The 24,798-nt window shown below is 55.8% G+C and overlaps 5 protein-coding genes across 7 annotated transcripts in view; 3 read left to right on the top strand and 2 right to left on the bottom strand.

Moving 5' to 3' along the window:
- Sult2b1 (sulfotransferase family 2B member 1) overlaps positions 1–5,165 on the top strand; it is a 30,569-nt gene extending 25,404 nt beyond the window's left edge. The window contains exons 5-7 of the mRNA XM_052714465.1: positions 31–125; positions 3,708–3,888; positions 4,934–5,165. Coding sequence (XP_052570425.1) covers positions 31–125; positions 3,708–3,888; positions 4,934–5,148 — 491 coding nt within the window. The 3' untranslated portion in view covers positions 5,149–5,165. The remainder of the gene's footprint in view (positions 1–30; positions 126–3,707; positions 3,889–4,933) is intronic.
- Positions 5,166–5,584: 419 nt separating this feature from the next.
- On the bottom strand, positions 5,585–12,983 carry Fam83e (family with sequence similarity 83 member E). The gene is made up of 5 exons (XM_052711824.1): positions 12,042–12,983; positions 11,060–11,227; positions 10,697–10,821; positions 7,597–8,041; positions 5,585–6,299 (listed from the first exon to the last, which is right to left on the bottom strand). The coding sequence occupies exons 1-5, from the start codon at positions 12,513–12,515 to the stop codon at positions 6,057–6,059; spliced, it is 1,455 nt and encodes a 484-aa protein (XP_052567784.1). The 5' UTR covers positions 12,516–12,983; the 3' UTR covers positions 5,585–6,056.
- Positions 7,940–9,742, top strand: Spaca4 (sperm acrosome associated 4). The gene is given in 2 exon segments (XM_052711825.1): positions 7,940–9,440; positions 9,442–9,742. Coding segments are annotated over 2 exon segments (384 nt in total). The 5' UTR covers positions 7,940–9,149; the 3' UTR covers positions 9,535–9,742.
- Positions 12,984–13,786: 803 nt separating the features above from the next.
- Positions 13,787–16,950, bottom strand: Rpl18 (ribosomal protein L18). Its single transcript, XM_052761501.1, has 7 exons — positions 16,767–16,950; positions 15,369–15,455; positions 15,153–15,260; positions 14,707–14,805; positions 14,299–14,422; positions 14,136–14,205; positions 13,787–13,909 (listed from the first exon to the last, which is right to left on the bottom strand). Exons 1-7 carry the CDS (start codon positions 16,767–16,769, stop codon positions 13,834–13,836), a joined length of 567 nt encoding a protein of 188 aa, XP_052617461.1. The 5' UTR covers positions 16,770–16,950; the 3' UTR covers positions 13,787–13,833.
- Positions 16,951–16,960: 10 nt separating this feature from the next.
- On the top strand, positions 16,961–24,735 carry Sphk2 (sphingosine kinase 2). Of its 3 annotated transcripts, XM_052761493.1 has the most exons (7): positions 16,961–17,217; positions 17,813–17,928; positions 21,312–21,782; positions 22,442–22,591; positions 22,697–22,791; positions 22,875–22,990; positions 23,219–24,735. In XM_052761493.1, exons 3-7 carry the CDS (start codon positions 21,377–21,379, stop codon positions 24,297–24,299), a joined length of 1,848 nt encoding a protein of 615 aa, XP_052617453.1. In that variant the 5' UTR covers positions 16,961–17,217; positions 17,813–17,928; positions 21,312–21,376; the 3' UTR covers positions 24,300–24,735. The 3 variants fall into 3 exon arrangements, with proteins under 3 accessions (XP_052617453.1, XP_052617452.1, XP_052617454.1); XM_052761492.1 differs by lacking the exon at positions 17,813–17,928; XM_052761494.1 differs by lacking the exons at positions 16,961–17,217; positions 17,813–17,928 and adding an exon at positions 17,962–20,436.
- Positions 24,736–24,798: the final 63 nt, after the last annotated feature.

Below are 24,798 nucleotides of genomic sequence, written 5' to 3'. Positions count from 1 at the left end.
TGGCCCTCACACCCCCTCCACTGCCTGCAGTGCAGTTTGGCTCCTGGTTTGACCACATCAAGGGCTGGATCCGGATGCAGAGTCAAGAGAACTTCCTGTTTATCACCTACGAGGAGCTGCAGCAGGTTCGTCCGTCCGGCGTATGCCAGTGGCCGTCCTCCCTCACCACGTGCTCCTGGAGGCCTGCCAACCTCCTACCAGTCCTTGTACCGGGGAAACACAGCCTGCGGTGGTCTGGCATGGGAAGGGAGTGACTGCAGGCAGAGAGGGCACACCGACTCACCCTCAGATGGACGCACACTTAGGAGAGTCTGCAGCCAGAGCAGCCAGTACAAAGGCCCGGGACACCCCCCCCCCCCAACTCTCTCTCGCCTGTCACTCTTTCTCATGTAGCTCAAGTATCTGAGGATGACCCTGAACTTCTAATTCTCCTGTTTCCAACTCCTGAGATTACAGAGTGCATGCAGTGGTCCAGGCATGTACCGGGGACAAACCCAGCACTTCCTGCATGCTAAGGAAGTGCTCTCTTTTATTATCTATCTATCTATCTATCTATCTATCTATCTATCTATCTATCTATCTATCATATATCTATCTATCAATCTATCATCTATCTATCTATCTATGATCTATCTATTTATTTATTTTTCGGGTTTCTCTGTGTAGCCCTGGTTGTCCTGGAACCTATAGACCAGGCTGGCCTCCTTCTCAAGATCTTCCTGACTCAGCCTTCCCCAAGTGCTGGTATTGCAGGCATATTCTGCAGCTGTCAACTTTTTCAGTTTCAGGGATTGAACCCAGGGCCTTGTGCACATTAGGCAAGTGGTCTACAAATGAGCCATAACTCCAGGTTCTCGCTGGGAGAGTCTAGGCAGGAATTCTACATCCTTAGCCTTTGCTTTGTTTTTTATTTTAAGTTAAGAGTCTCACTAAGTTTCCCAGGCTGGCCTTGAACTTTCAATCCTCCTCAGTCTCCAGAGTGACTGAGATAACAGGCTTGTGTCGCCAGATCTGGCTTCTGGAGACACTTTTTGTAAATTCTCAGCACACAGGGCATCTCCTCAGAAGCAATAGAGAGGGCAGCTCTGAGCGCGACTGTGAGGAGTGTGCCTGGCACTGGTGTGCTGTGCCCAAGCCCGCCTCAGCCCTGTCTCAGCGTATCGAGTGGGGATGGTCAGCTAGGGTCTGAGTAAGGGCCTATGGGACTAGTCACAAGGAGAGCCAATGCCTGCCTCCTGCTGCTAATCACCAGTGAGGGCCTGTATGCAGCTGCTCCCAGAGGAGGGGGGGGGGAGGCCCAGGAGAGATTCATCCACAGGAGTTTGCCATCCAGCACTCGGGAGGCAGAGGCAGCAGCTCTCTGCGAGTTCACAGCCAGCCTGGTCTGCAGAGCAGGTTCCAGGACAGCCAGAGGTCCATGGTGAAGCCCTCCTCAAAAACAAAGCAAACAATGCAATAAATAAGAAGGCTAGCGAGGTGCCTCAGCAGTTAAGAATACTGGCTATTGTTGCAGAGGGCTGGATTTGGTTCCCAGCACCCACAGGGCTCACAGTTGGCTGTAACTCCCAGTTCCAGGGGATTTGATGTCCTCTTCTGTGGGGGCCAGAAGTACATATACCTGTAGGTAAAACACTCATACACGGGCCTGGAGAGATGGCTCAGAGGTTAAGAGCACCAACTGCTCTTCCAGAGGTCCTGAGTTCAATTCCCAGCACCCATATGGTGCCTCACAACCATCTGTAATGAGATCTGGCGCCCTCTTCTGTATACATAATAAATAAATAAATCTAAAAAAAAAGCCACTCATACACATAAAATGATAACTTTTTTAAAAAGTAGAGTTGAGCCAGGCAGTGGTGGCACATGCCTTTAATCCTAGCACTCAGGAGGCAGAAGCAGATGGATCCCTGTGAGTTCGAGGCCGGCCTGGTCTACAAAGCTAGTTCCAGGATAGCCAGGGCTATGCAGATAAACCCTGTCTTGAAAAACAAACGAAAACCAAACAACAACAAAAAGAGTTGGTAAGTGGACTGAAAGGGTGAAGTTGCTTGCTGCCAGGCCTGACGACCTGAGTTCAATCCCCAGATGTGGAAGGAGAGAACTGACTCCTGCCATTTCTCCTCTGACTTCCACGTGTGCACATAAACACAGCACACGCACGCACACACACACACACACACACACACACACACACACACACACACACGTACGCGCGCGAATGTAATAAAAATTTAAATATATATACACTTAAAATAGCAATAGTCCACCCATTTTGAGCTGTGAAAGTTGTAATTTTGTGGGTCTACCCTGGTAAGTCCCCACTGCTATTCAGAGGAGGAAGCGAGCTTAGCGCTCTGGAGAGAGTCAGGTGTTTGCCATAGACACACAGTAATTCCCTGCAGCCCCCATATTTTTTCCGTTCTGATAACTTCTTCTGATGGAAAGTTCTCGAAGACGTTTCAGCACCATGTCTCCCTCCCTCCCTCCAATCAGGTTTTATTCTCCAAACCAAAAACTGGGCCATGGAGCCAAGCACAAGTTCTGGGCCACTCCTGGGGTGCATGGCACCGCCCACATGTGTGTTTCTGGGACAGGCCTGTGGCTCAGAGAATAAAGGGTTATGAAACAGGAATGACCTGGAAAAGCAGACGGTGGGGCTGTGAACCGACCAGCTACGCAGAGCGCTCCACGCCGCAGATGGCTGGGAGGTTGAGGGACCGTGCGGCTTGGGGGCCTGAGTCTCAGCTTCAGGGCTATGTGACTTTGGACAAGTGTCTTATCTCTGGACCGCTGTTTGCCAGTTAGGGTGTGGCCTTTCTTGCAAAGCTGTTGCCAGGATCAGCACAAATGTGAATGAGGACTTGGGTCACAGTTTGGTACTCCGGGGACTTGAGCCAAGTGTCATGAGGAAGACAGCAACTGAGTTTATCAGTGGCAAAGAGCAGATCAAGAACTCCTGTGCTAAGCTGCAGAGGGAGGAAAGTACAGTGTGGGAAGCAGGAGTTCCCAGCAGACCACTCTGTCCTTGAAAACCAGGCCTGGGGGTACTCTGTCCTGTGTACTGGGGAGCCACGGAATCAAGGGAGCCAGGCAGGCTGGGAAAGGGGCTGCAGAGGTGAGGGTTTGCGAGGGAGAGGGTGGGTGTGGGCCAGGATGGGGACACTGGGGACACAGAGATGAAGACATGGCGAAAGAAGGCAGGCAGGACAGGAATCCGGGCTGAGGCAGGCAGGGAAGGGTAGGCCCTGGAGACCAGTAGCGGGGTCGGGGAGGGACAGAGCAGCCCCACCCGCAGCTGTCTGCTTCTGCTCTACAGCAGGGTTCTTTTTTTTGTTTTTTGTTTTTGTTTTTGTTTTTCAAGAAAGGGTCTCTCTGTGCAACAGCCCTAGATGTCCTGGAATTCACTCTGTAGACCAGGCTGGCCTTGAACTCACAGAGATCCGCCTGCCTCTGCCTCCCGAGAGCTGGGATTAAAGGCGTGCGCCACCAGCACCGCCGCCCAGCAAGCAGGGTTCTTGTAAGCTGCTGGGCTGACTTCTGCAAACCTACACTTACCCACCTCCTGTAGAACCAACCCTCTAGAATCCTGGAGGACCGGGAGGCCCACCATTTTGGCTTGGAGGGGAAACCGAGGCAAAGAGCCAGGAACCCCTCCAGGCCACCCAAAGTGGTCCCCACCCCACTGACTATTCCTCTTCCCATTCCAGGACCTGCGAGGCTCCGTGCAACGCCTCTGTGAGTTCCTGGGCCGGCCACTAGGTGAAGAGGCCCTGAGCTCTGTGGTGGCCCACTCGGCTTTCGGTGCGATGAAGGCCAATACCATGTCCAACTACACACTGCTGCCGGCCAGCCTGCTGGACCACCGCCAGGGGGCATTCCTGCGCAAAGGTACCACTGTGTGCTTCTAGGCGGTTCACAGCTTCGGGACGCCGCATGGAGTGTACAGGCCCCAGACTAGTCTCCACTCTCAGCAGGAGGTCTGACATTACAGGTGCCTGCCTGCTGACCTGCCTCCATCTGGGCATCCGCCTGAAACAGAGCGTTCTGAGTGCATCCAAAGCAAGGCTCCAACAGCATCCTGCAGCCAAAGGCCTCAGGAACCTTTGTATTAGTGCAGAATAATCCAATGTTTAGTCGGGTGTGGTGGGGCTTGCCTGTCAAACAAGCTACACAGAGTTGAGGCCAGCCTGGGCTACTTTAGACTGTCTCCAAACAAAGCAGGACACTGGGACAACACAGGAGTCCCAGGTGGTCTAGGTCGGTCCCTCATCTCCAGATCCTCTAGATGTGATTTCACGTTCTAAATTCCAAGAATTGGGAATAAGGATATCTAAGGTGTATCAGCCTCCTTTGGGGAACCTCCTGATCTCACCAGAGGTGACATGACATGTAACTGAAATTCAACAGGCTATTTGAAAGGGCTCTTTCCACACAGACAAGAGTTGGACCCCCAGCGGTCACTGTGATAGGAGGGACCAGCACTCAGGATTGCATGCTTGTTGGGGGCACCTTGCTGAGACAGCTCGCTGGCTGTGGGGACCTCAAGACAGTCCATTCATGTGCAACCTCCAGGGAGCCTGACTGGGGTGCTCTGGCCATCAAGTCACAGCAAGAGTGCTGGAGGCCACATTGGGAATCTGAGGGGTACCAGAGTGAGGCAGCCTTGTGCTAGCAGAGGCAGCTCCCAGAGGAGGTGACGCAGGTTGTGAAGGGGGTGTTTGGGTGCTTAGAGGGAAGTGAGTTCCAGGAAGAGATCTAGGAGGTCAGAGGTCAAAGGACAGGGCAGACAAAAGTCACCTAGGTGTAAGGGAAAGAGGCAGCAAGCATGGGGGACCTGCCAGGTGGCATAGATGGTGTAGTTGGTCATTGGTGAGGAAGGCAGAGGGGGGCACCCCAGCAGCTCCTCAATGCTCCCTTCCTCTGTCCCCTCCAGGGATCAGTGGCGACTGGAAGAACCACTTCACTGTGGCACAGAGCGAGGCCTTTGACCGTGTCTACCGCGAGCAGATGAGGGGACAGCCGAGTTTCCCCTGGGACATGTCCCCAGAGGACACCAGCCCTGATGGCGAACCTGACCCTGAGCCCAGCCCCAGCCCTGGCCCCAAATCCGGATCCTCTGATGACCCCACCCCAGCATCCTCACAATAAACTTGTCACTCCAATGATCCCTTCCTCCATGATGCACTTTCAGGGGCAAGTGGGGGATGCAGGTAGGCCTCGTGCCCAGTCACACCCCACGGAGACAGAATGCAGAGATGCTGCTGCAGAGGGCCGGTCTGACTCACTTCCCGTCCCAGTGTATAAGAGGCAGAGGCAGTAGGATTGCTGTTCACACCCAGCCTGGGTCACTCAGTGACCATAGCAAAGCAGCATAAAGGGGGTGGGAGGCCCTCACTGAACATAACAAGGACGCCAGGCTGGGGCCTGACCCCTGGACCTGAGGGAGGGGAGTTGGGGGGAAACCCCGGGTCTGAAGGACGACTCGGGGGGCGTGCTCTGATCTGGACTCTGGAACTGGGAGGCTGAGGGAGGGCACAGCTGGGTTTGGGAAAGCCACGGAGATACATGTCTGTGTTGTCAGAGTTTAATCTGAGCAGAAATAGAGGGAAGCATTCTGGTGCTTTAGTTCCCACAAAAAATTCCAGACATATTCCAATGTCTCAGTGTCCCCAGTACTTCCCAGGCCCTTGTCTTTCAGCCTTGCCCCTCCCCTTTAAACTCCTCCATCACTATTAACACCCCTTTCCAGGACTCACTTTACCCACTGCCCCATACATGGGTACGGGTGCTTTTCCTCTAGGGTCACCCCACGATACATGGTGGGGCAGCTAGGCCTGTCTCTGAAGCAGTCCTATCTGCTGCTCTGGAACATTCTGCCCATTTCCAGATGATGACGCTGAGCCCTTAGCTCTGCTGAGCTCACCCAATTCTAGAGCAATTAAGACCAGTCCCTTCTACTACCCAGATCCCAGGCCAGAGGCCTCAGACTCAGCCAGTGTCTGGTAGGGGCTCTGAGCTGACCGTGGCTAGTCAGCCATATCTGGCGAGAGTTCCCATCAGCGTCGCCTTCCAGGGCCTGAGCCAGAGGCCCAGTCTGATGTGGCGCTGTCTCCCAACCTCCTTTGGGCTGGAGATAGGTAACGCAGGCGGCGGGCTGGAATCATGGGGAGGGGGCCACCCCAGGGCTGTGACCGGGCTAGTGGGTGGGAATCCATCTCACCCCTGGGCCCCCCTCCAGTGCCCCGCTGCCTCATCAGGGCCCTGGCTGGAGTGTCCTTGGAGACCCAGGACTTCTTGATCTGTGAAGGAAAAAAAAAAAATGAGGTGAGCAGTTGCTGGGGCTGTTGGTGGTGTGCTAGCCTAGCACGCACGCACAAGGCCTGGGTTTGGGCCTCAGCATCATATAAACCAGGCATGACAGACACACCTATAATTTCAGCACTCAGAAGGTGGAGGCAGGAGGATCAGAAGCTCAAGAGCAGCCTGGACCACATGAAACCCTGTTAAAACGAGGAGGCAAGAGGCTGTAGGTAAAATGCTTGCCGTGGACCCGTGAGGCCCTGGGTTTGGGTCCCTCGCACTGGTCTAAAAGCTGGGATTGCCAGGTAAGCATCTGTAACCTTAGCGCTGGAAGGCAGAGACGAGTGACCGACCCCAAGGCTCCCTGGCCGGGCAGTCCATCTGTGCAGTGAGCGACACTGTCCTAACAATAAAGTGGAGAGTGACAGAGGAGGACCTCCAGCATGGCCATCTGGCTCAACAGGCACACACAGGGGCACGCCTGCACACACACACCACACACACATAAGAGGAAGAGGGAGTGAAGATCTTGGGGCCCACAGGGAGGGAAGTGGAGACCTGGGACCCCAGACCCACAGAGGCTGCCTCTCCTCTTGCCTCGTATCTGGGGAAGGACAGGAAGCAGCTGAAGCCATCTAGGGGAACAAATATTTGTCGAGGGAGGGGAACCTCAGTGGAGGCGAGGCAAGGACCTTGACCTGCCCCACACCCTTTCCTTTAGCTTCACTGACAGGAGTGATTCCACTCCAGTTACCAGGGGTCAGATAGGGAAACTGAGGCCAGCAGGGGTTAGCTCACTGAGGGACATAACCCCACCTGCCTGCATCCTGGGTGAGGTTACTTGTCTTCCCATATGGCTCTGCTTCTTCTCATACAGCAACCCATCTCACAGTGAGAGAAACTGAGGCTCAGAGGCAAAACCATTCCCAGGGCTATCCAAGCACTCCAGAACAGTTGCAAGGGGATTCTCCACCCCCTCCTTTTCCCCAACACCCCCGTGGACACTCGGATCTAGGAAGTCAACATGTCCTACTAGGAGATGGAGCTGAGTTCCAACCCGTCTCAGGGGCCTCAGTGCCCCCATCTGTGAAATAGGTAGGTTACGTTTAACCCACTTAGCCAGGCATGGTGGTGCACACCTGTTATCCCCTTAGATGGGAAGTGGAGGCAGGAGAATCAGTTCAAGGCCAGCCTGGACTATAAGACTCGCTTTCAAAAAAAGAACTTGCTTTGGGGTCCAGTGTTCAAGCAAGGCCTCCCTGTCTCTCTGCCTCAGTCCTTATCTGGGAGTCTCACCTCATTGTCACCATCACTGGAGCCAGAGAGCTGGGACAGGCGGCTGAGGTCCCACAGAGAGCGGCTGGGCCTGGTTGGGGGACCACTGGCTGTCCTGGTACGCTGTACACTCCTCAAGATGTCACTGAGAGCTGGCCCTGTGGTGGTGGGGGTCTCCCGTCTGTCCCCCTCGAGGATATGGCAGGCAGCCAGACGGTGAGCCAAAGGCCTGTCAGACGGAAGTGGGGCCACAGGAGCCACAGGACAGCGTAGGGCCACATGGTGTGGGCTTCGGGGCAGCTGTGAGCCCTCAGAAGGGCTGAACGCGGGGTTTCGAGCTGGTGCTGGTGGGAGAGGCCCGGAAGCTGCATACAGGACACGGAACTCCTGGCTGAAGGCATCTGCGATTTCCCCTGTGAGCAAGGTCACCAGGCCTCGGTGCAGGCGTGAATCACTCCATGTGAAGCTAGGGATGTAGAGCGATCGTCAGGGTCTGTGCAGGGTGGCACCCACCCTAGTCCCCAGCCCCTGTGATCTTAAGTCATGATCTCACAGGCCTCCACTCCTCTGGTGAGTAGCACAAGAAGTATCTACCCTGCTGCTTGTCACGACCAACCTGGGGACACCATGAGATAAGATACTTATATCATCAAGCTGGGCCTGGTAATAGCGGCTGTAATCCCAGCACTCAGGGGGCTGAGGCAGGAAGAATTACACAGTTCCAGAAAAGCCTGGGCTACGTGAGACTATAACAAGCAAGCAAGCAAACCCAGGAAAGCTGTATACTGATCACCCGAAGTCAGATGGGCTTCAACATGGGCTCTGCTCTGTCCCCACTGAGGGATTATCTAATTGCCTCAGTTTCTTTATCGTGAAATGGGGTTGGTCTTCTAACAGCCACAGCAGGACCATTTGAACTTCCACAGGCTCCCCAGAAATGCTGCATTTCCTAAGCATGTGCACTGCACACCAGGATCCAGGCAACACACCTGCCACACAGAGCAAGTGCCCTGCATGGGCTGCATAGGGTGGTACCTGCACTGTCCTCGCCCTTCCCATGGCTGTGGCTCTAACATCTCAGGGCAAGCGTGAACACATGACACAGTAGGGGTTTCTCTTACTCAGTTCAGGAGCCCTGCACGCGTCAAACACCCCACTACGGCCTCAGTGGACCATCGGTAAAGCAAGATCTCCACGTGCAGCCAGAGCTCATATCAGCATGAGCGAGTTAGCATTATGTGAGGGTCCTTCAAGTGTCCTGACCTTGGCAGGACAGTTCTGGTCCCTTCAGCCTGTGGTGGGACAGGCTATGACCCCTCCCCCACCCACAGCAGTCAGGGAACCTGAGGGTCTGTGAGGTCACCAAGTTCCATGGCCCAAAGGCTTGAGGGCAAGGGTGCTGGCCCATCTCCAACCCAAGGACTCAAGAGCTCCTGAGAGGGACACGTCGTATTGGGAACCAGGAACACGCCAAGTGCTGACCCCCGAGCCAGGACGAGGGGCAGGAGGTGCCATCCAGGAGGTCACGGGAGCCCCCGGCCTGGCTTGGGTGCTATCCACGCCGCGAGGCCGCCATGGTCCTTGGCTGGCCGCTGGTTCTGGTGTTGGTCCTGTGCCCGGGTACGACAAGCATCAAGGACTGCGTCTTCTGTGAGCTGACTGACTCCACTCAGTGCCCAGGCACACGCATGCGCTGTGGGGACGACGAGGATTGCTTCATAGGTCACGGAGTAGCCCAGGGCGCGGGGCCCATCCTCAACAAAGGCTGCGTGCGCTCCACCAGCTGTGGCCGTGAGGAACCTGTCAGCTACATGGGCCTCACCTACAGCCTCACCACCACCTGCTGCTCTGGCCAACTTTGCAACGGGGGGTGCTGGTTCTGACACAGGGACCCCCAGCCTGGCGCTGGGTCTGCAGCTGCTCCCGGGCCTATCGCTGCTACTTCAATACTGTCTGTGACCTACAGGAACCGCAGGGCCTGGGACTGTGCCCTGTGCCCCCGCCTCCACCCCTTCCCCCCATTAAATGGCCAGAGGTGCAGTCTACCTCCCGTGGCCCCGGCTTCCTCCGGGCTGGCAAGGCCCCTGGCATGCCATCGTGTGGGGTGCGGCCTGGGACTCTCGCTGCTCTGCTGTGCCCCACTGGTCCTAAGACGCACACCTTTTCACTTTGCTCAGGTGCCTCTTTGTGTCCGCGTCACCTTAGAGTTCGTGAAATACGGTAAAAGACAATAATACCAGATGGGGTTTCAGAGCACTTTTTTTGTGGGGCAGGGATGCTTTTGGAGGCAGGGTGTCCTTGCTGAGGATGGCCTTGACCTGTGTGATCTCCTTTCTGTTGTATGCCACCACGTCCAGCTCTGAAGCACTCACGCCGTGTGTCAGGCACTGCTCTGTCCTCTGGCGAAGTCCAGAGGACAGTGACACTCCGAAGCATCGTGGCCTCGGGGCTGGAGGGTCTCAAATGGTGAACAGGACCAGCAGTGCCAGCACCAAGTGGGGACTTGTAGAAGTGTATGTCCCCACCAGTGGCCAGGTGAACGTAGACAGCTGTGCTTCTGCAAGTCTGCTGGGTAAGGCCTTCCTTACCCTTCTAGAATGGTGGTTCCTGGATGCACCTCATATCCTGGGCACCTGGCCACGTCTGGAGGATTCTGAGAATGGGTAAGGGGCACCACTGACATCTGCTAGGTGGAGGCTGGGATGAGGCTCAGTATGCACATGGAAGGGGGCCCACAATAGTCTGACCCCTATCACTTCTTCCTGAAGGGAGGGTACTGAGGCACAGGGAAGGGAGAACGTTGCCTGAAGTCATACAGCTAGTAGCTAGCAGGGTTAGGATCTGAATCCAGGCCATCTGGCACCCAGAGTCCATGCCTCAGTTTCCCAAGTTGGGATTCACAAGGCTAGAGAGAGACACTTCAGGCCACTCACCTGGCCAAGAGCAGAGACAGCCCTGAGTGTTCTGGGGCAGAACACTTATCCAGGAAGGGCATGTGGATGCATTTTAAAGATGAGCACAGAGCACAGAGGCCCAGAAAGGGTGTTCCTCTGGCGACCCCTCCCCCATCATCTGAGCAGTTGAGGGAGGACTGGGCACAGGGTGTCATGAGGGGACACACCTGTAGGATCCCGAGATGACCCTGTCACCGTCCAGCAGCAGGAACTTCTCCCGCACATGGCCGCTCACCTGCCGTCGCCTGCGGCTCTGGAAGGTGTGGCCTTGCACAGTCCGGACGTCCAGGTTCTGGAAAGGGCATACTCTATGATCCCACGGATACTGTCCCAGCATCCACAGGGCCACTGATACTAAATCTTAGATTTGGGGATACCTAGCTCTGCCTCAAGGATCCTTTTAGGACAGCCACCCCCTTCCCCAATGACATGGGTTTCAGATCTTAGGGAACCCCAGTGACCTAGGAACCCACGCAAAAGTCCCCCTCTGAGGAACAGGGACATTGAAATGTCTCTGGCCTGGTCCCTACCTCAGTGGTCCAGGGGTTCACCCCTAGCTGCTGAGCTAGTGCCAAGAAGGTGGGCAGATGTTCTCGGTCAAGCAGTAAATAGACAGGTACCCAGCGGCGTGTGGCAGCATCCACCATGTCTGTGAGCAGGTCAGGGTCGGTGAAGACATCCATGACTACGGCCACCAGCTAGGGTGGGAAAGGGAGAGACACGGGATGGCGAACTGTGGCAGAGGTAGAGTGCTCTGGAGACATACGCTTCAAGGCCTGGCTTCCATGGGATGATCGGGGGGGGGGGGGGGGGGGGGGGGGGGGGGGGGGGGGGGGGGGGGGGCTGCAGGGAGACACCTACCCCAAATCTGTCCTGCATGGAGTGTGAGCCAGGCTGCCCTTTAGGAGATTCCAGTTTCCAACTGAAAACTCTTCAATCCCTGGTTGACTACAGATTGTCCCTTAGAATGCCAAAGGTCCACAGCTCCATGTCAGGGCTGGGTGCTGGCAGGCAGGCAGGCTAGTCCACTAAGGTGTGCTGAGAGCTTACTTAGCCTTGCAGGCAGACAAGGTTATGGTGGCATCTGACTCATTAGCCAGGTCTCACAGTACAAAGAGCTGAAATCGAACCGTGCCTGTTTCCTATGCCCTCTACTCCTGGAAGGCTGTACATACTAACCCATGTAGACCACTGGGCATTGGACCCAGGGAAACCCAAGACTGTTACCTAAGGAATGGGGCGTGAGGGGCCACAGAGTGGGGAACCACACCCAGGGCTTTCCTGGAGGAAGCCAGAAGTCTCTGGCTTGGTATAAAAGGGGACTGACACAAGTGATCACAACTTGGCTCCAGAAGCAGGGACACCAGGTCTCAGTAAGAGGCCTCCAGGTCTGAGGGAAAGGGATAAACCCTGGGCCAGGGTCAGGGGAGCATGGGTATAACCTTGCAAATTCCAGGAGGGTATGGGGGAAAGCCTAGGTACTGGTGATTGGGGGAAGGGGGTGACACCCACCTTTCGAGCCGCCTGGATCTCCTGGCGTACCAACTCTTTAATAGGTGGCTGGCCCTCGCCTGGTGGCTGAGTGTAGAGCTGAGCTCGGGTGATACCCTTCCAGGCAGTGTCCTCCGGCCAGCCCAGCCGCAACAGGGGTGCCGGCTCCTCAGACTGCCCAGGCCAGTAGGTCAGGCTGCCAATATTCCCATCAGTGACAGCGGTCCCTGGGCCTGCTCCACATGGCTCCTGGCTTGGTACTGTCCAGTCTTCAGCAGCTGCAGCCAGGGCCTGAGCCTCATCTGCACTCAGAAACGGGGGCAACCTCTCCTGCTGCACACAGGCCCGGAACGCCTCTTCCCCACTGCTCAGCAGTGCTTCCAGAGCTAGCCGCTGGCCCTCAGAGTACAAGGAGCCAGGGCTGGCCTTGGTCAGGGCTGGCTCACCAGCCTCCAGCCCCTCTTCTTCCAGAGCAGCCAGCTGGGAGGCCGCCATTGGAGTCACACAGGGCCTCAAGAGGCCAGTTCCTGGAAGGTCTGGATGGCTTTTGGGGTCTGACCATCTGGGGTCTTGTGATACTATGTGGCCACCCAGGGTAGCCCTGAGAACATCCCGAGTTTCCTGAAGCTGTCCCTGACTCACAATCCTACAGACAGTCCACACTGATTATCTGATCACCACGTGCCTAGCGGCCACCTGTCAGGCACCTCTCCCACTGTGGTACATTGAAGGGATGTCCCTGCCAAACCACAGGACCACCTCCAACTCGGAGTCAGTGGTCTCAGGTGAGCCTTAGCCTGCCCTGGTAAGTCTGGCTACCCGCCAACCATTTCCAGGTAAACGGCTGTTGGCATGTCCCTGGTCGTGCTGACTATAATCAATGGCTCCAAGGGCTGCAACAGATCATTTTAGAACCTGATAGACAGGAGGATCAGTTTCTGAGTCTCAGTAAACCTTCCTGCCCACCAGCTCCCACCGGCTGAGACACCTCCCAGTTAGGCCTGCCATGGAGACCATGGTCTGCCCCACAGGTACTTGCCAGTCCTTCAGTGAGGACCTTCCCAACTTCAGGGTAGGGAGGTGGCCTCTGCTGGGACCCTCAGACCAGTCTGAGCCCTCGGCAGACACGAGTGCCTCCTTCCACCCACTAATCCGGAGCCTAGCCTGGGTATCTATCAGTTTCAAGGTCTCCTGGCTGCACCTACTTCCTGGACAGGAACCACCCTCTCCTACCCCATGTACCTCTCAAGTCTGGAGCTGGTCCCAGCCAACTAGCACCACAGAGCCCAGAGGAAACACTGGAGTATGGCCAAGGGTCCCCTTCCGTGGACCCCCGAACCCCACTGGGTCAGGCCAAGGACCAGCTTAGAAGCTGCCTCCTTTCACTGAGCTGCTCTTCCAGGACTCTCCACCCAGCTGGGCGTTGGCGCAGGGACACAGCCCCTTGTGCAAACGCAGGGGCAGGGCCTCCTGGGCAGCTCGCTCAGGGACTGGCCATTGTACCAGCTTCCAGGGCAGTGCTCACCTGTTCCCACGCCTTCCCCACACCCTCAGCACAAAGATCTCGGGAAAGATTAATCCTAGGAGGAAGCAGACACCTGACACCCAGCACGGGTGGGACTCTAATCGGAGGCAGAGTGCTGCACAGTAGCAGGGAGGCACACCACCCCCTCCCCAGAGACAGCTCTGTATGTACCAATGCTTTGCCCGCCATGGGTGGGTCAAACCATCCCGCCCCATCCCAACTTCATGAACACACAGGACCATCAACATTCAAAGCTTTTTTTTTTTTTAATAACAGTAAGATCCAAGGTTAGTTTTTGTAGCCGCGGCTAGCCCTTCTGCCTCTGGCACGTTCGAACTTCCGGCCCTTGGAGCGGACGTAGGGTCTGTGGGGAGAAAAAGGGGGTGAGAGAAGCCCAGCTCACAGTGGCCAATGGGGCCTGTTCCTGTAATGCCAGGAACTTCTTCTGGGCTAGGAGGATGAGAGCCTTCATGGGGACCACCAGAGATTGGTACAGGCTCTGGGTAGCCCATAGTTTGGACCACCCCAACCAGCCACCGTGGCTAACAGCTACCAGGGGACAAAGCCTGAGCTCTTTGCCTGATACTCACTTGGTATGGCTGTGTGGGGTTCCTGGGGCCTTGCCAAAATGCCGATATACCTCTCGGCCCTTCCGAGGACCTGGCCAGGGAGGGAGAGTTTAAGTAGAGACCAGGAACTTTGACCACTGGGAAGGCTCCCCAAACCTAGGCCCTCAATGCAGTCCTCACTCACCAGACAGGAGCACAGTGCCACGGCCCTTGGGAGACTCCAGGGCCAGCTGGTCGAAGGTGAGGATCTTACCCCCAGCCTTGAGGATACGACTTCGGGCGCGGCTGCTCACTCGCAGTGCACACACCTGAGGGGCAGACACCAGGAGCTGTGGGGACTGTCACACATCCTCACATAGCACTCTGACAACCAACTCCACCAGAATCTCTCCAGTGGATGGCAACACCTTCGAAGCTTCAGGTCCAAGCGGAGTCCCAAGCACTGTACGTGACAGCAAAGGATGGAGGAAAGGCAGACCGTCCAGCCCACGAGCCTCGCTGTCAGCAGCGCACACGATGCAGAAACGTCGCTACACAGCAAAGCTGGAGTCTGCCTGCAGAGAAGTTCCCTAGGCCCACGCTGGTCACTTACCTTCAGTTTAGGCACTTCGAGAATCCGCACATCATCTGTGACTGTCCCCACAACCACAGCGGTCTTGTTCTCTCGGCCAGGAAGCTTCATCTTTCGGATCTGAGGAGCAAACAGGTTAAGTCACTCTGCATTCACACCTGTCACCTAGAAGACCAAGACTGCCAATGGCCGAGGCCATCTCCCTTCTCCCCCAACAATGACAAGTCTCTGAAGGCTCTGCCAGATGCCTGTGATTTGCTATCTTTACGTGCACAGAAACACAGGCAAGACTCCTCTAACCTCAGCAGTCAACCAAGCCACAGAAATGCCCAGGTGGAGCCACAGCACGGAACTCTGCACCGCCTGCTGGCCTCAACAACCCAGCGAACGTGACGTGAGTCATGGAGTCCTTGGCGTCTAGTGCCCAGCATCCACTCCAGATCTAGTTCTCCTGCCCAGGTACTAACCATCCGAGACAGGGACAGAGGTGGCCGGTTAGTGCGACTCATAAACAACCTTTTCAGCACAACCTGATTGAAGGTCGAGTTGGTTCGTCTGGCCAGAAACCTGTACAGCTGGAGGGGAAAAGCAAGAGTGGTCACGTGACTGTCCCCACAGTGCTCTCTCATCCTGCCACCTTCTGGTCCCTCCTCTCCCGACCGACGCAGCGGCCAGAGGCTTACCTTGACCAGCAGCCGCAGGTAGATGTCCTGGCTCTTGGGCTCCTTGCGCCGAACCTTTCGGTCCTTGTTGTGGCGAATGTCAACACCCTGTGGAAGTGGGGGACTACTACAGAGCCCATTCCTAACCCCGACAACTGCCCCCTCTTTCTGCTTTGTTTTTTTCAAGACAGCATTTCTCTTTGTAGACCAGGCTGTCCTCGAACTCAAGAGATCTGCCTGCCTCTGCATCCCGAGTGCTGGGATTAAAGGCGTGTGCCACCACCGCCTGTTATCTTTGGTAACATATACAATTGTTACTTATCCTTCAGGCTATTCATTCAACAACTCAAACCCCAGGCCCACCACCAAGCCTCTCAGCAGCTTCAAACATTCCTAAGTTAAAATTTCAAATCTTGTCTGGTTACTGGTCCAGAATAGTGATAGATAGTAACGGGCATGGTATTACACTCCAAGTTCCAGACAAACCAAAAATCCCAAAAGGATCCCAGGAAGATTAAAATTGGAGGGGTGTGTGCTCCACCTACCTGACATTTCCCACCCATGATAACTGACAAGACCTTTGTGTGGGCCTGTTACCATTCCTCCCACACTCCTGAAACTCAGTGAAATCCTGACTCAGAATAAAAACTAAGATGTACAAGACATCCAGCTAGCTCAGTCTACCTTAGAGCACTTGCTTATCGTGCAGAGATCCTTGCAAGAACGTTTACTTCTCAAAACTGCCCCAAATCTGGAAAATAGCCCAAAAAAGCCAATAGTAGGTTCTAGACATGTAAATATCTTTACGGATGACAAAGTGAGACTCTCACTATCTACTTCTGAACAGTCCTAGGAAGGCCAGATGCTTGAGTTATTTTATCCCCACACATTTCCCAAGCTGTTAGCATCCAAAAGTAGTTACTGAACTGCTAACAGTACCGTTTAACAACGAGCACCTTCATGAATGTCTTCCCAACTCTCAAGGCATGGACGGGGTTACTATACACCCTTCCGCCCACCCGAGACCCAATCCCGGGAATGTAGAGCTCCGCTCTCCGCGGGGCTCAACTTCCCATATGACAGCTAAGGAAGCCGGACGTAGTGGTGCTTCCAGCAATCCGAGCACTCAAAAGGCTGAGGCAACGGTACTGCCGTGAGTTCGAGGCCAGACTGGATTCGCTGTGGGTTGCAATCAGCCGGGGTTACAGAGTGAAACTTCGTAAAGGAAAGGAGCCTCCGGAGGCGCCGAGGGCCGGACGCCAGCTGCCGGCTGCGATACGTCGCGGCCGGAGACCCCTGCCTAGTCCCCACAGTCTCCCCTGACGTCAACCGCGGCCGCCCGCACCCCTCTGACACGCTGCGGCCCGGCCCCGCTGAGGATGGCAGCGGATGGGACAGCCGGAGACTAGGGGCGCTCACCATGATGGCGCCTGCTGCTCGGCCAGGTCCAGAAAGACAGAACTGCGCCGGAGTGGGCGGGGAAAGGGCGCTCTGCGAGGCGCACTCGTGACGCTTCAAGGGACGCTCTACCCTGAGTTGTGTCTCTCTGTGGTGTATTGGTGACGCCACATGGGTGCGACGCGGCGCTCTTCCGCAATCTGGGTTTCTCTATGGTATATTGGAGGACCGACTACAGAGGCCCTCAGAGCAACCAGAGAGAAACCAATGCGACACCAGAGAAAAGGGCCGGCACGCAGAGAGCCTCTCTAGCCTTTCCCAGTCCCTGTTCTCTATATTCTTCAGGGATAAAGAGACCTGAGAGCGAGAGATATGCTTGGAGTTGGCAGGAGGAATCTCGCGGTGACTCTCTGGCCGCACGCCGACCGCTTCTCGGTGGCTCCCGGAGGACCCGGTGGGCTGTGTTTTGGAGGTGAGGCTCGTCCCGGCCTGAAGAAAAAGCTAGTTTCACATTGCCGGCATTTCCTTAAATTCGCGGCTTCCTTTTCCTTATGTTCAATTTATTAGGCGCAACTGAAGTTCAGGAAGCCCTACAAGATCTCTAACCCGAGACTTTCTTACTGCAATTCAACCTATAGTACCTGCCCCCGCCTCCGGAATTTTGGGTTCAGTTTTTTCCCTGCCCCTAGATGGCCTCTTCCCGATCTCTCCTTAGTCTCCTTCCTCAGAGAACGGCTCCCCCCCCCCCACCAGATGGTTTTAATTGACCCAACATTTTTGATGTACAAAGTATTAATGTGCAGAAAAGGCACGCGGATCCTCGGCCTGGATCGGATCTGGGGTGGAAAGGGGATGGGTAACAAGCTCCTGAGGTGGGGATAGCCCCGGAGAGAATGAGATAGAGACCATGGCGGGGGTGGGGGGGGGGTGGAGGCCTGAGGGTGAGAAGGGAAAAAGACGAGAGAACCCCCGGCAGAAGGAGACATAGAGGAAAGTTGGCACCTAGCCAGAATGTAGGCTATTTCGGGTGCCAGTTCTGCCACTTTTTTTTTTTTTTTTTTTTTAAGTCTGGGTTTCACAAAGTTGCCCAGCCTGGATTCAGTCTCTCTGCCTCAGCCTCCCAAGTAGCTGGGATTACAGTCTTTCAACACCTGGTTCTGCTATTTTAAAATTGTGACCTTGGGTAAGTTACTTTCTGGTTTTTTTTTTTCCTTGTTTGGAAAAAGAGTGATAACAACCCTAACCGGGTATCTTCCCTGCTTGTATAGGTCTGTAAACATGCTCAGTCAACACTTAGTACGTAATGCTAGGTAGAATCTGCTACCTGAACTTGGGTAGGACAAGACGGGCTAGCTGGATGGGAGATGTTGGCTGTGGGACCCTGAGCTTGCAATGTGCCACTCCTCTGCAGAGCCCCCATCTGGGACTGCACAGTAAGCAGAGCTTTTTACCCAGACCCCCGCCCCCATGTGGCCTCCAGTGCTGGGCTTGGACGCTGTTGTGACAGAGCAGGGGTCTGGCTGTCCACTAGACACCCTGAATCCAAGGGACAGTGGAACCAGGTAAGGCTCTGTCTAGAGCCATGGATCTCAACATGTGGATCGAGACTCCTGGGGGTGTTGTGCGACCCTTTCACAGGGGTTGCATATCAGATGTTTACATTACAATTCCTAACAGCAAAATTACAGCTATGAAGCAGCAACAAAAGTAATTTTATGGTTGGGGGGTCACCACTACATGAGGAACTGCGCTAAAGGGAACAAGCACAGCGTTAGGAAGGTTGAGAACCCCTGGCCTAGAGTCTCCGGTTGTCTTACCATGGGTGAGAACATTGCCAAGGCCCTTCTGCCATTGGCCTTAGCCGTCCCCTACAGGCAGGGCAAGTAGTCCTTTTCTCCCACACAGAGCAGCTGAGGCTATTCAGGGTGAGGCCACAGGACTTAGGTGACTAGCACTTCCCCTTCCCTGTTCCCTTTCTCTGCCAGGTCTCAGTCCCTTTGGTCCTGATTTCTGCCTTAATTCTTCTCAGAGCTCAGTGGTCGTTTCCCCAGAACCTCCATTCTGCTCAGATTCTCCTTCTCCCTTGGCATGTTATGTGGGGCTGTTGCTGCTGTGGATTGGATGCAGCGGACAGCTGTTTGGCGACTACCTTCTCTGCTTACCTCCTTTCTATGAAGCTTTGTCCCTGCCTTGTGAGAGTGTAGTTCAGTGTGAGAGTGCTTTGCCCCAGGTGCATTTGGACAGGAACCTGCATGCACACACACACACACACACACACACACACACACACACACGCTGTCTGCCCACTTGTTTGCTCTTGGTTTCATTCCACCCTGTCTTACCTGTTTTTGTCAACATCTTTTCTCCTGGGCTTAGTTTGGCTCAGACTCTGAATGTGGGGCTTCCAAAGCCTTTTCTCTCCCTATGCCTCTGGGCTGTCTTGTCATGTGCTTGTTTCCTGGGCAGATGGTAATCTCACTCTAAGGCTGAAGTCCAAGGTAAACAGTTGGTAAATCATGAGCTTCCCCACCCTGGTTCTCATTCCAAACTGCCTCCACTAATGTTGGTGATTTTCTGGGCTCTGTTTGTTACGTTGTGTGACACAAGATGTCCCATAACTGTCACATACATGCAGCAAAGGCAAACCCTCCCTTACCGATGCTTCTGCCTCCCCTTCCCAAGTGCTAGAACTACAGGGTACGACCACAAACGTCAATCTCAATGTTTTCATTTCTTTGTTTCTATCTCGGCTTTGCGTGTCAGACCCTCTGTTAGCTACGGTAGAGAGAGTTGGTCTCCGCAGTGGAAGAACTCACCCACGCCCCTTTTTCTTTTTTTAAACTCTGTTGGGACAGGCCGTTTTGACCTCAACAAAGATGGCCAGTTCAGCTTTGCCTAGGTCCACGTCCTTACCTCTGCTGCGTGTGTGCCCTCACTTGTGATGGGGCCTCCTTGCTCGGCCAAAGCCCCTCCCGGTTTTCTCACTCGGCCGGTCAGGTCCCGTCGCGTAGTTCCGGAGGGGGCTGGCCCTGGCCTCTCATTGGTGCGGCTCAGCCTGGCTGCGCAGACATTGGCTGGGCGGACGCACACCCTCCCCACCTTAGAGCTGAGGAGGGCGGTAGTGCAGGCTCTGGAGGGGCGGCCGGGAGGACGCGGCATGCGCACAGGTTGTGGGGTTCGGGGTGACCCTAGAGGGGCGGAAACTCAGGTCCGGTGCGGAACACTTGGTGGGATCTGGAAACGGAAAACCAGGTCCCTGGCTGGGATGGAGACCCAGACTCGGGGCTGCGTTGTGGCCCTGGGGTAGGGGTACGCACCAGGGACCTACTGAAAGGACGGCCGGGAACCTGTGGATGGAGGCCCAGATCTGGAGTCCCGGGAGACCGAGACCCAACCCAGAAAGGAGCATGTATAAGGACGCTGATTTGAGGGAGGTTTGAAGGTGGGCTAGATACCTGGGCATTAAGGAAGCGGCCCGCGGCAGCGGGCAGAGGTAGATCCCGAGGGATAGTCTCCATGGGGGTGTGTCCCAGGCTGCTGTGAGCCTGAGAAAGGTGACAGCAGGTCAGTTGGGCGACTGGATAAGCCTGCCCAAAGGTGAGCAGTTAAGAGGTTGGACCTTCTGCAGAGCAGACGGCACTCAGCCCTGGCTCTCACCCTCTTCTCCAAGAGAAGGCGGCCCACCAGTCAGGTTAGTGCGCCCAGACAAACCGGCTGGTGGGCACTCCCATGTGGCTCCTCTCTGACGGCTCTGTGTCATGTCCGTTCTCTCCTGTCTGTTGCTTTCTTCACTGGGGTGAGAAACTTAAATATCTTATTGGCCTGTGCCTCAAAAGCTGTTGTCTCCTCTGTTTCTCTGCTTTTCAGAGCTGTCCCTTTCTTTTCTGTATCTACATGTCTACATAGTTCTTCCCTCTACCTAGCAGTGACTCAGTGTGTGGGAGGGGACAGTCTTTCTGTCTCAGCCTGTTTTTTTTCCTGTCTCTATCATCCAGTTCCCTTTCCCTCAAGCCCATGCCATCACCCAGTATACCATGTATCTTACCCTTTGGCCACCTTTTTTTTTTTTGGGGGGGGGGGGCGTTTCTCTGTGTAGCTTTGGCTGTCCCGGAACTTGCTGTGTAGACCAGGCTGGCCTCCAATTCAGAGGTTCACCTGCCTCTGCCTCCTGAGGCTGGGATTAAAGGCGTGGGCCACCACCACCAGACTCTTTCTTTTCTGTCTTGTGGATGACATGGGTTTTTGTTGTTTCTTTGTGGGTGGGGTTGTTTTTGAAACAGAGTTTCCCTGGCTGGCCTTCACCTTGGGGCCCGGACTCCCAAGTGCTGCTTGTGTGCACCACTAGCCTGGCTGTCTTGAGTTTGAACCAGCTGTTATCTGGAAGTTAAAGACACATTTTCATGCCTGGATACTGGCTTTCCGGCCCTGCATCATGGGGTCTCTCCACGCTTTTCTGAGTCTGGTATTCCCTTCCCATACTCTCACTGTCTCCTCCTCACAGGCCCCCTCCTCCCCACCTTGCATGAGGATCCAGGATTCTGATCATTGTCTTCCTCCCTCCCACAGAGGCTGGAGCGGGAGCTGACCACAAGCCAAGGGTCTAGAAGTGCTTGGACAGGGCTAAGGTCATCATGGCCCCACCGCCACTACTGCCATTGGCTTCCAGTACTCCAATCCTGCACGGGGAGTTTGGTTCCTACCCAGCCCGTGGCCCACGGTTCGCCCTCACCCTCACAATGCAAGCCCTGCACATACAGCGGCTGCGCCCAAAGCCAGAAGCCCGGCCCCGAGATGGCCTGGTCCCGCTGGCAGAGGTCTCAGGCTGTGGCACTCTGCAGAGCCGCAGCCCCTCAGACACTGCAGCCTACTTGTGTGTCTACACCTACCCACGGGGCCGGCGCGGGGGTCGGCACAGAGCTACTCGTACCTTCCGGGCTGACGGGGCCGCCACTTACGAGGAGAATCGTGCAGAGGCTCAGCGCTGGGCAACTGCCCTCATGTGTCTCCTTCGAGGAGTGCCTCTGTCTGGGGACCAGGGTGAGATGCTGGGCCAGAGCCACATAGGTGTTTGTGTCTTTCTGTTTGTACCTTGTGTCCTTCTGGGTCTGTCTCAGAAGAGTGAGTGCCTCTGCTCTTGGCTAGACTGTCTGTCCCTCCCTGGACAAGAGTCGAGTACCAGGCTCCCAGGTGTGTGACAGAAGGCTGGCTGACAATGGTGAGGTGCCACACAGGTCTCCAGGATTCTCAAGCTGCCCAGAGGCGGCCTGATGCTCCACTCCACACAGGGAGGAGGCTTTCCGGCAGAGCCTAACTCACCCAGGCCCACTTCCTGTAGGAGCCTCGCAGGCCTTGGAGCTGCTCAGGCCAGTGACGGTGCAGGAAACTGATGCTGGTTAACAGGTGTTCAGGGATCAAGGCTCCTTTCTCCACCTGCCACACACAGGTTCAAAGGGCACATACTTGCTTTCACAACCTTTTTCTCAGCACCTGTGTGAAAGAACTGGGCCGCCCACACTGGGCCGCCCACACTGGCCAGGTGACAGAAGGGACACTTCTGGAAGGGAAACTCCCAGCAGGCCCTGGGTACCTGCCCTTTAGTTATCAAGTCTCTTTGGGGCCCCTTTACCAAGAGGAGGAGGCCTGGTCTCTGGCAGATTCAGTCCTTTCTTTCTCTCCTCCTCCCTCCATCTCTCCAGAAATCACCCCTGAACTACTGCCCCGGAGGCCCAGGCTGCTCATATTGGTTAATCCTTTTGGGGGGCGGGGCCTGGCCTGGCAGCGCTGTATGGACCACGTGGTGCCCATAATCTCCGAAGCTGGGCTGTCCTTTAACCTCATACAGACAGGTAAGGGCTGCTGAGGTATGGTGGGGAGGGATACTCCTAGATCTTCTGGAGGGGTGTGGCAGGATGAGGAGGCTTCTTGGCTAACCTTTATATTTGTCCATTTAGAACGACAGAATCATGCCCGTGAGCTGGTGCAGGGGTTGAGCCTACGTGAGTGGGAAGGCATTGTCACTGTCTCCGGAGATGGGCTGCTTTATGAGGTAGAGCCACAGACAACCTAACCCTGCCCTGGGGGGAACTGGAGAGGGTAGTGAGGACCCAGGCAGCCCTATCCCAACTGCAGGTGCTGAACGGGCTCCTTGATCGCCCAGATTGGAAAGATGCCGTTCGGATGCCCATTGGGGTCCTCCCCTGCGGTTCCGGCAATGCACTAGCTGGGGCGGTTAACCACCATGGCGGGTACGTTGACTGCTTCTGCTGAGACAGCAGGGATACCTGCTAAGCGAGGGATGAGCCTTTGGGACTACATGGTCTTGTAACATTGAAGCATCCCGCCCCCGCTTCCCCTGACCCAGTAGCTAGATCTGGACTTGGCCCACGGAAGGCCTCTAGGAGTGCTTGTGGAGGACTGTTGGCACCCCCCCCCCCCCATTGCGCTCCCCTGTGACACCCATCTCTGCTGCGCAGGTTTGAGCCGGCTGTCGGTGTTGACCTGCTGCTCAACTGCTCTCTGCTTCTCTGCCGCGGTGGCAGCCATCCTCTGGACCTGCTCTCCGTCACGCTAGCCTCAGGATCCCGCTGTTTTTCCTTCCTGTCAGTGGCCTGGGGATTCTTGTCAGATGTGGACATCCACAGCGAGCGTTTCAGGGCCCTGGGTAGCGCTCGATTCACACTGGGTGCAGTGCTAGGCCTGGCCACATTGCACACCTATCGTGGACGCCTCTCCTACCTCCCCGCTACCACAGAGCCAGCCTTGCCCATCCCAGGCCACAGCCTGCCTCGAGCCAAGTCAGAACTAGCCTTGGCCCCAGCCCCAGCCCCAGCCGTCACCCACTCACCCCTACATCGTTCAGTGTCTGACCTGCCCCTGCCTCTGCCCCAACCTGCCTTGGTCTCCCCTGGCTCCCCTGAACCCCTACCTGGCCTTTCCCTCAATGGTAGTGGCCCAGAGCTGACTGGGGACTGGGGGGGAGCTGGGGATGCACCTCTGTCCCCAGACCCACTGCTGCCCTCGCCCCCCAACTCTCCCAAAACAGCTCAGCTTTCACCCATCACCGAAGGGCCCCCGGAAATGCCAGCGTCCTCGGGGTTCCCGCCTCCCACCTCCAGCGCTCCAAAAGTCTCTACCTGGGGCCCAGAGGACCACCTTCTTCCTCCCCTCGGCTCTCCACTGCCCCCAAACTGGGTGACAATAGAGGGGGAGTTTGTACTCATGTTGGCCATCCTGCCCAGCCACCTCAGTGCAGACCTGGTGGCCGCCCCCCATGCTCGATTTGATGATGGCGTGGTGCACCTGTGCTGGGTGCGCAGTGGCATTTCACGGGCTGCGCTACTCCGTATTTTGCTGGCCATGGAGCACGGGAACCACTTCAGCTTGGGCTGCCCGCACCTGGGCTATGCTGCAGCTCATGCCTTCCGCCTCGAGCCACTCACGCCTCGGGGCGTGCTCACTGTGGATGGGGAGTTAGTGGAGTACGGGCCAATGCAGGCACAGGTGCATCCCAGTCTCGCCACACTGCTCACTGGGCCTGCGGGCCCAAAGCGGTAAACCTAAAGGAGCCTGAAACATGCCATGGTGGGACTAGAGCACCATAGGATGTGGCCTGGCTTTTATAGGTAGAAGCAGGACCGGGTTCAGAATAGCGAGAGTGGGGATTGGGTCTGACATAGCAGTTGGGGGTGGGGCCTTGCCTTCCTCGCTGTCCAATGATGGGGCCTGGAATGTATGAGCTAGCAAGGCCTCAGCTCATTGGCCAGCCAGGGTTTCTTCTTGCTTACTCCGGTGCCTCCACTTGACTGGCCAATCAGCCCTTGAGGGGCAGGTTCCCCCAGGCGGTCCCCAGGATTTGCACTAATGGTCCGCCCCTTGCCGGTGAGGGGTGGGGGAATTCACTTCTCATGTTATGTCTTGTGTGTCCCTGGTCTAAAAAGCAATTGAAAAGGTCTATGCAATAAAGGCGTCGCTTTCTTCTTCGCCCCTTCCATCTGATGGCCCTTTCAGTCAACATTGCCCTTTAAGGATCACGGTAGATGTACCCAACTCGGGC

Source organism: Peromyscus californicus, unplaced genomic scaffold, assembly GCF_007827085.1.
Source record: "Peromyscus californicus insignis strain IS unplaced genomic scaffold, ASM782708v3 Scaffold_4__1_contigs__length_199733344, whole genome shotgun sequence".
NCBI lineage: Eukaryota > Metazoa > Chordata > Mammalia > Rodentia > Cricetidae > Peromyscus > Peromyscus californicus.
The sequence above is the reverse complement of the archived record's forward strand: the minus strand, read 5'-3'. Positions and strand labels throughout refer to the sequence as shown.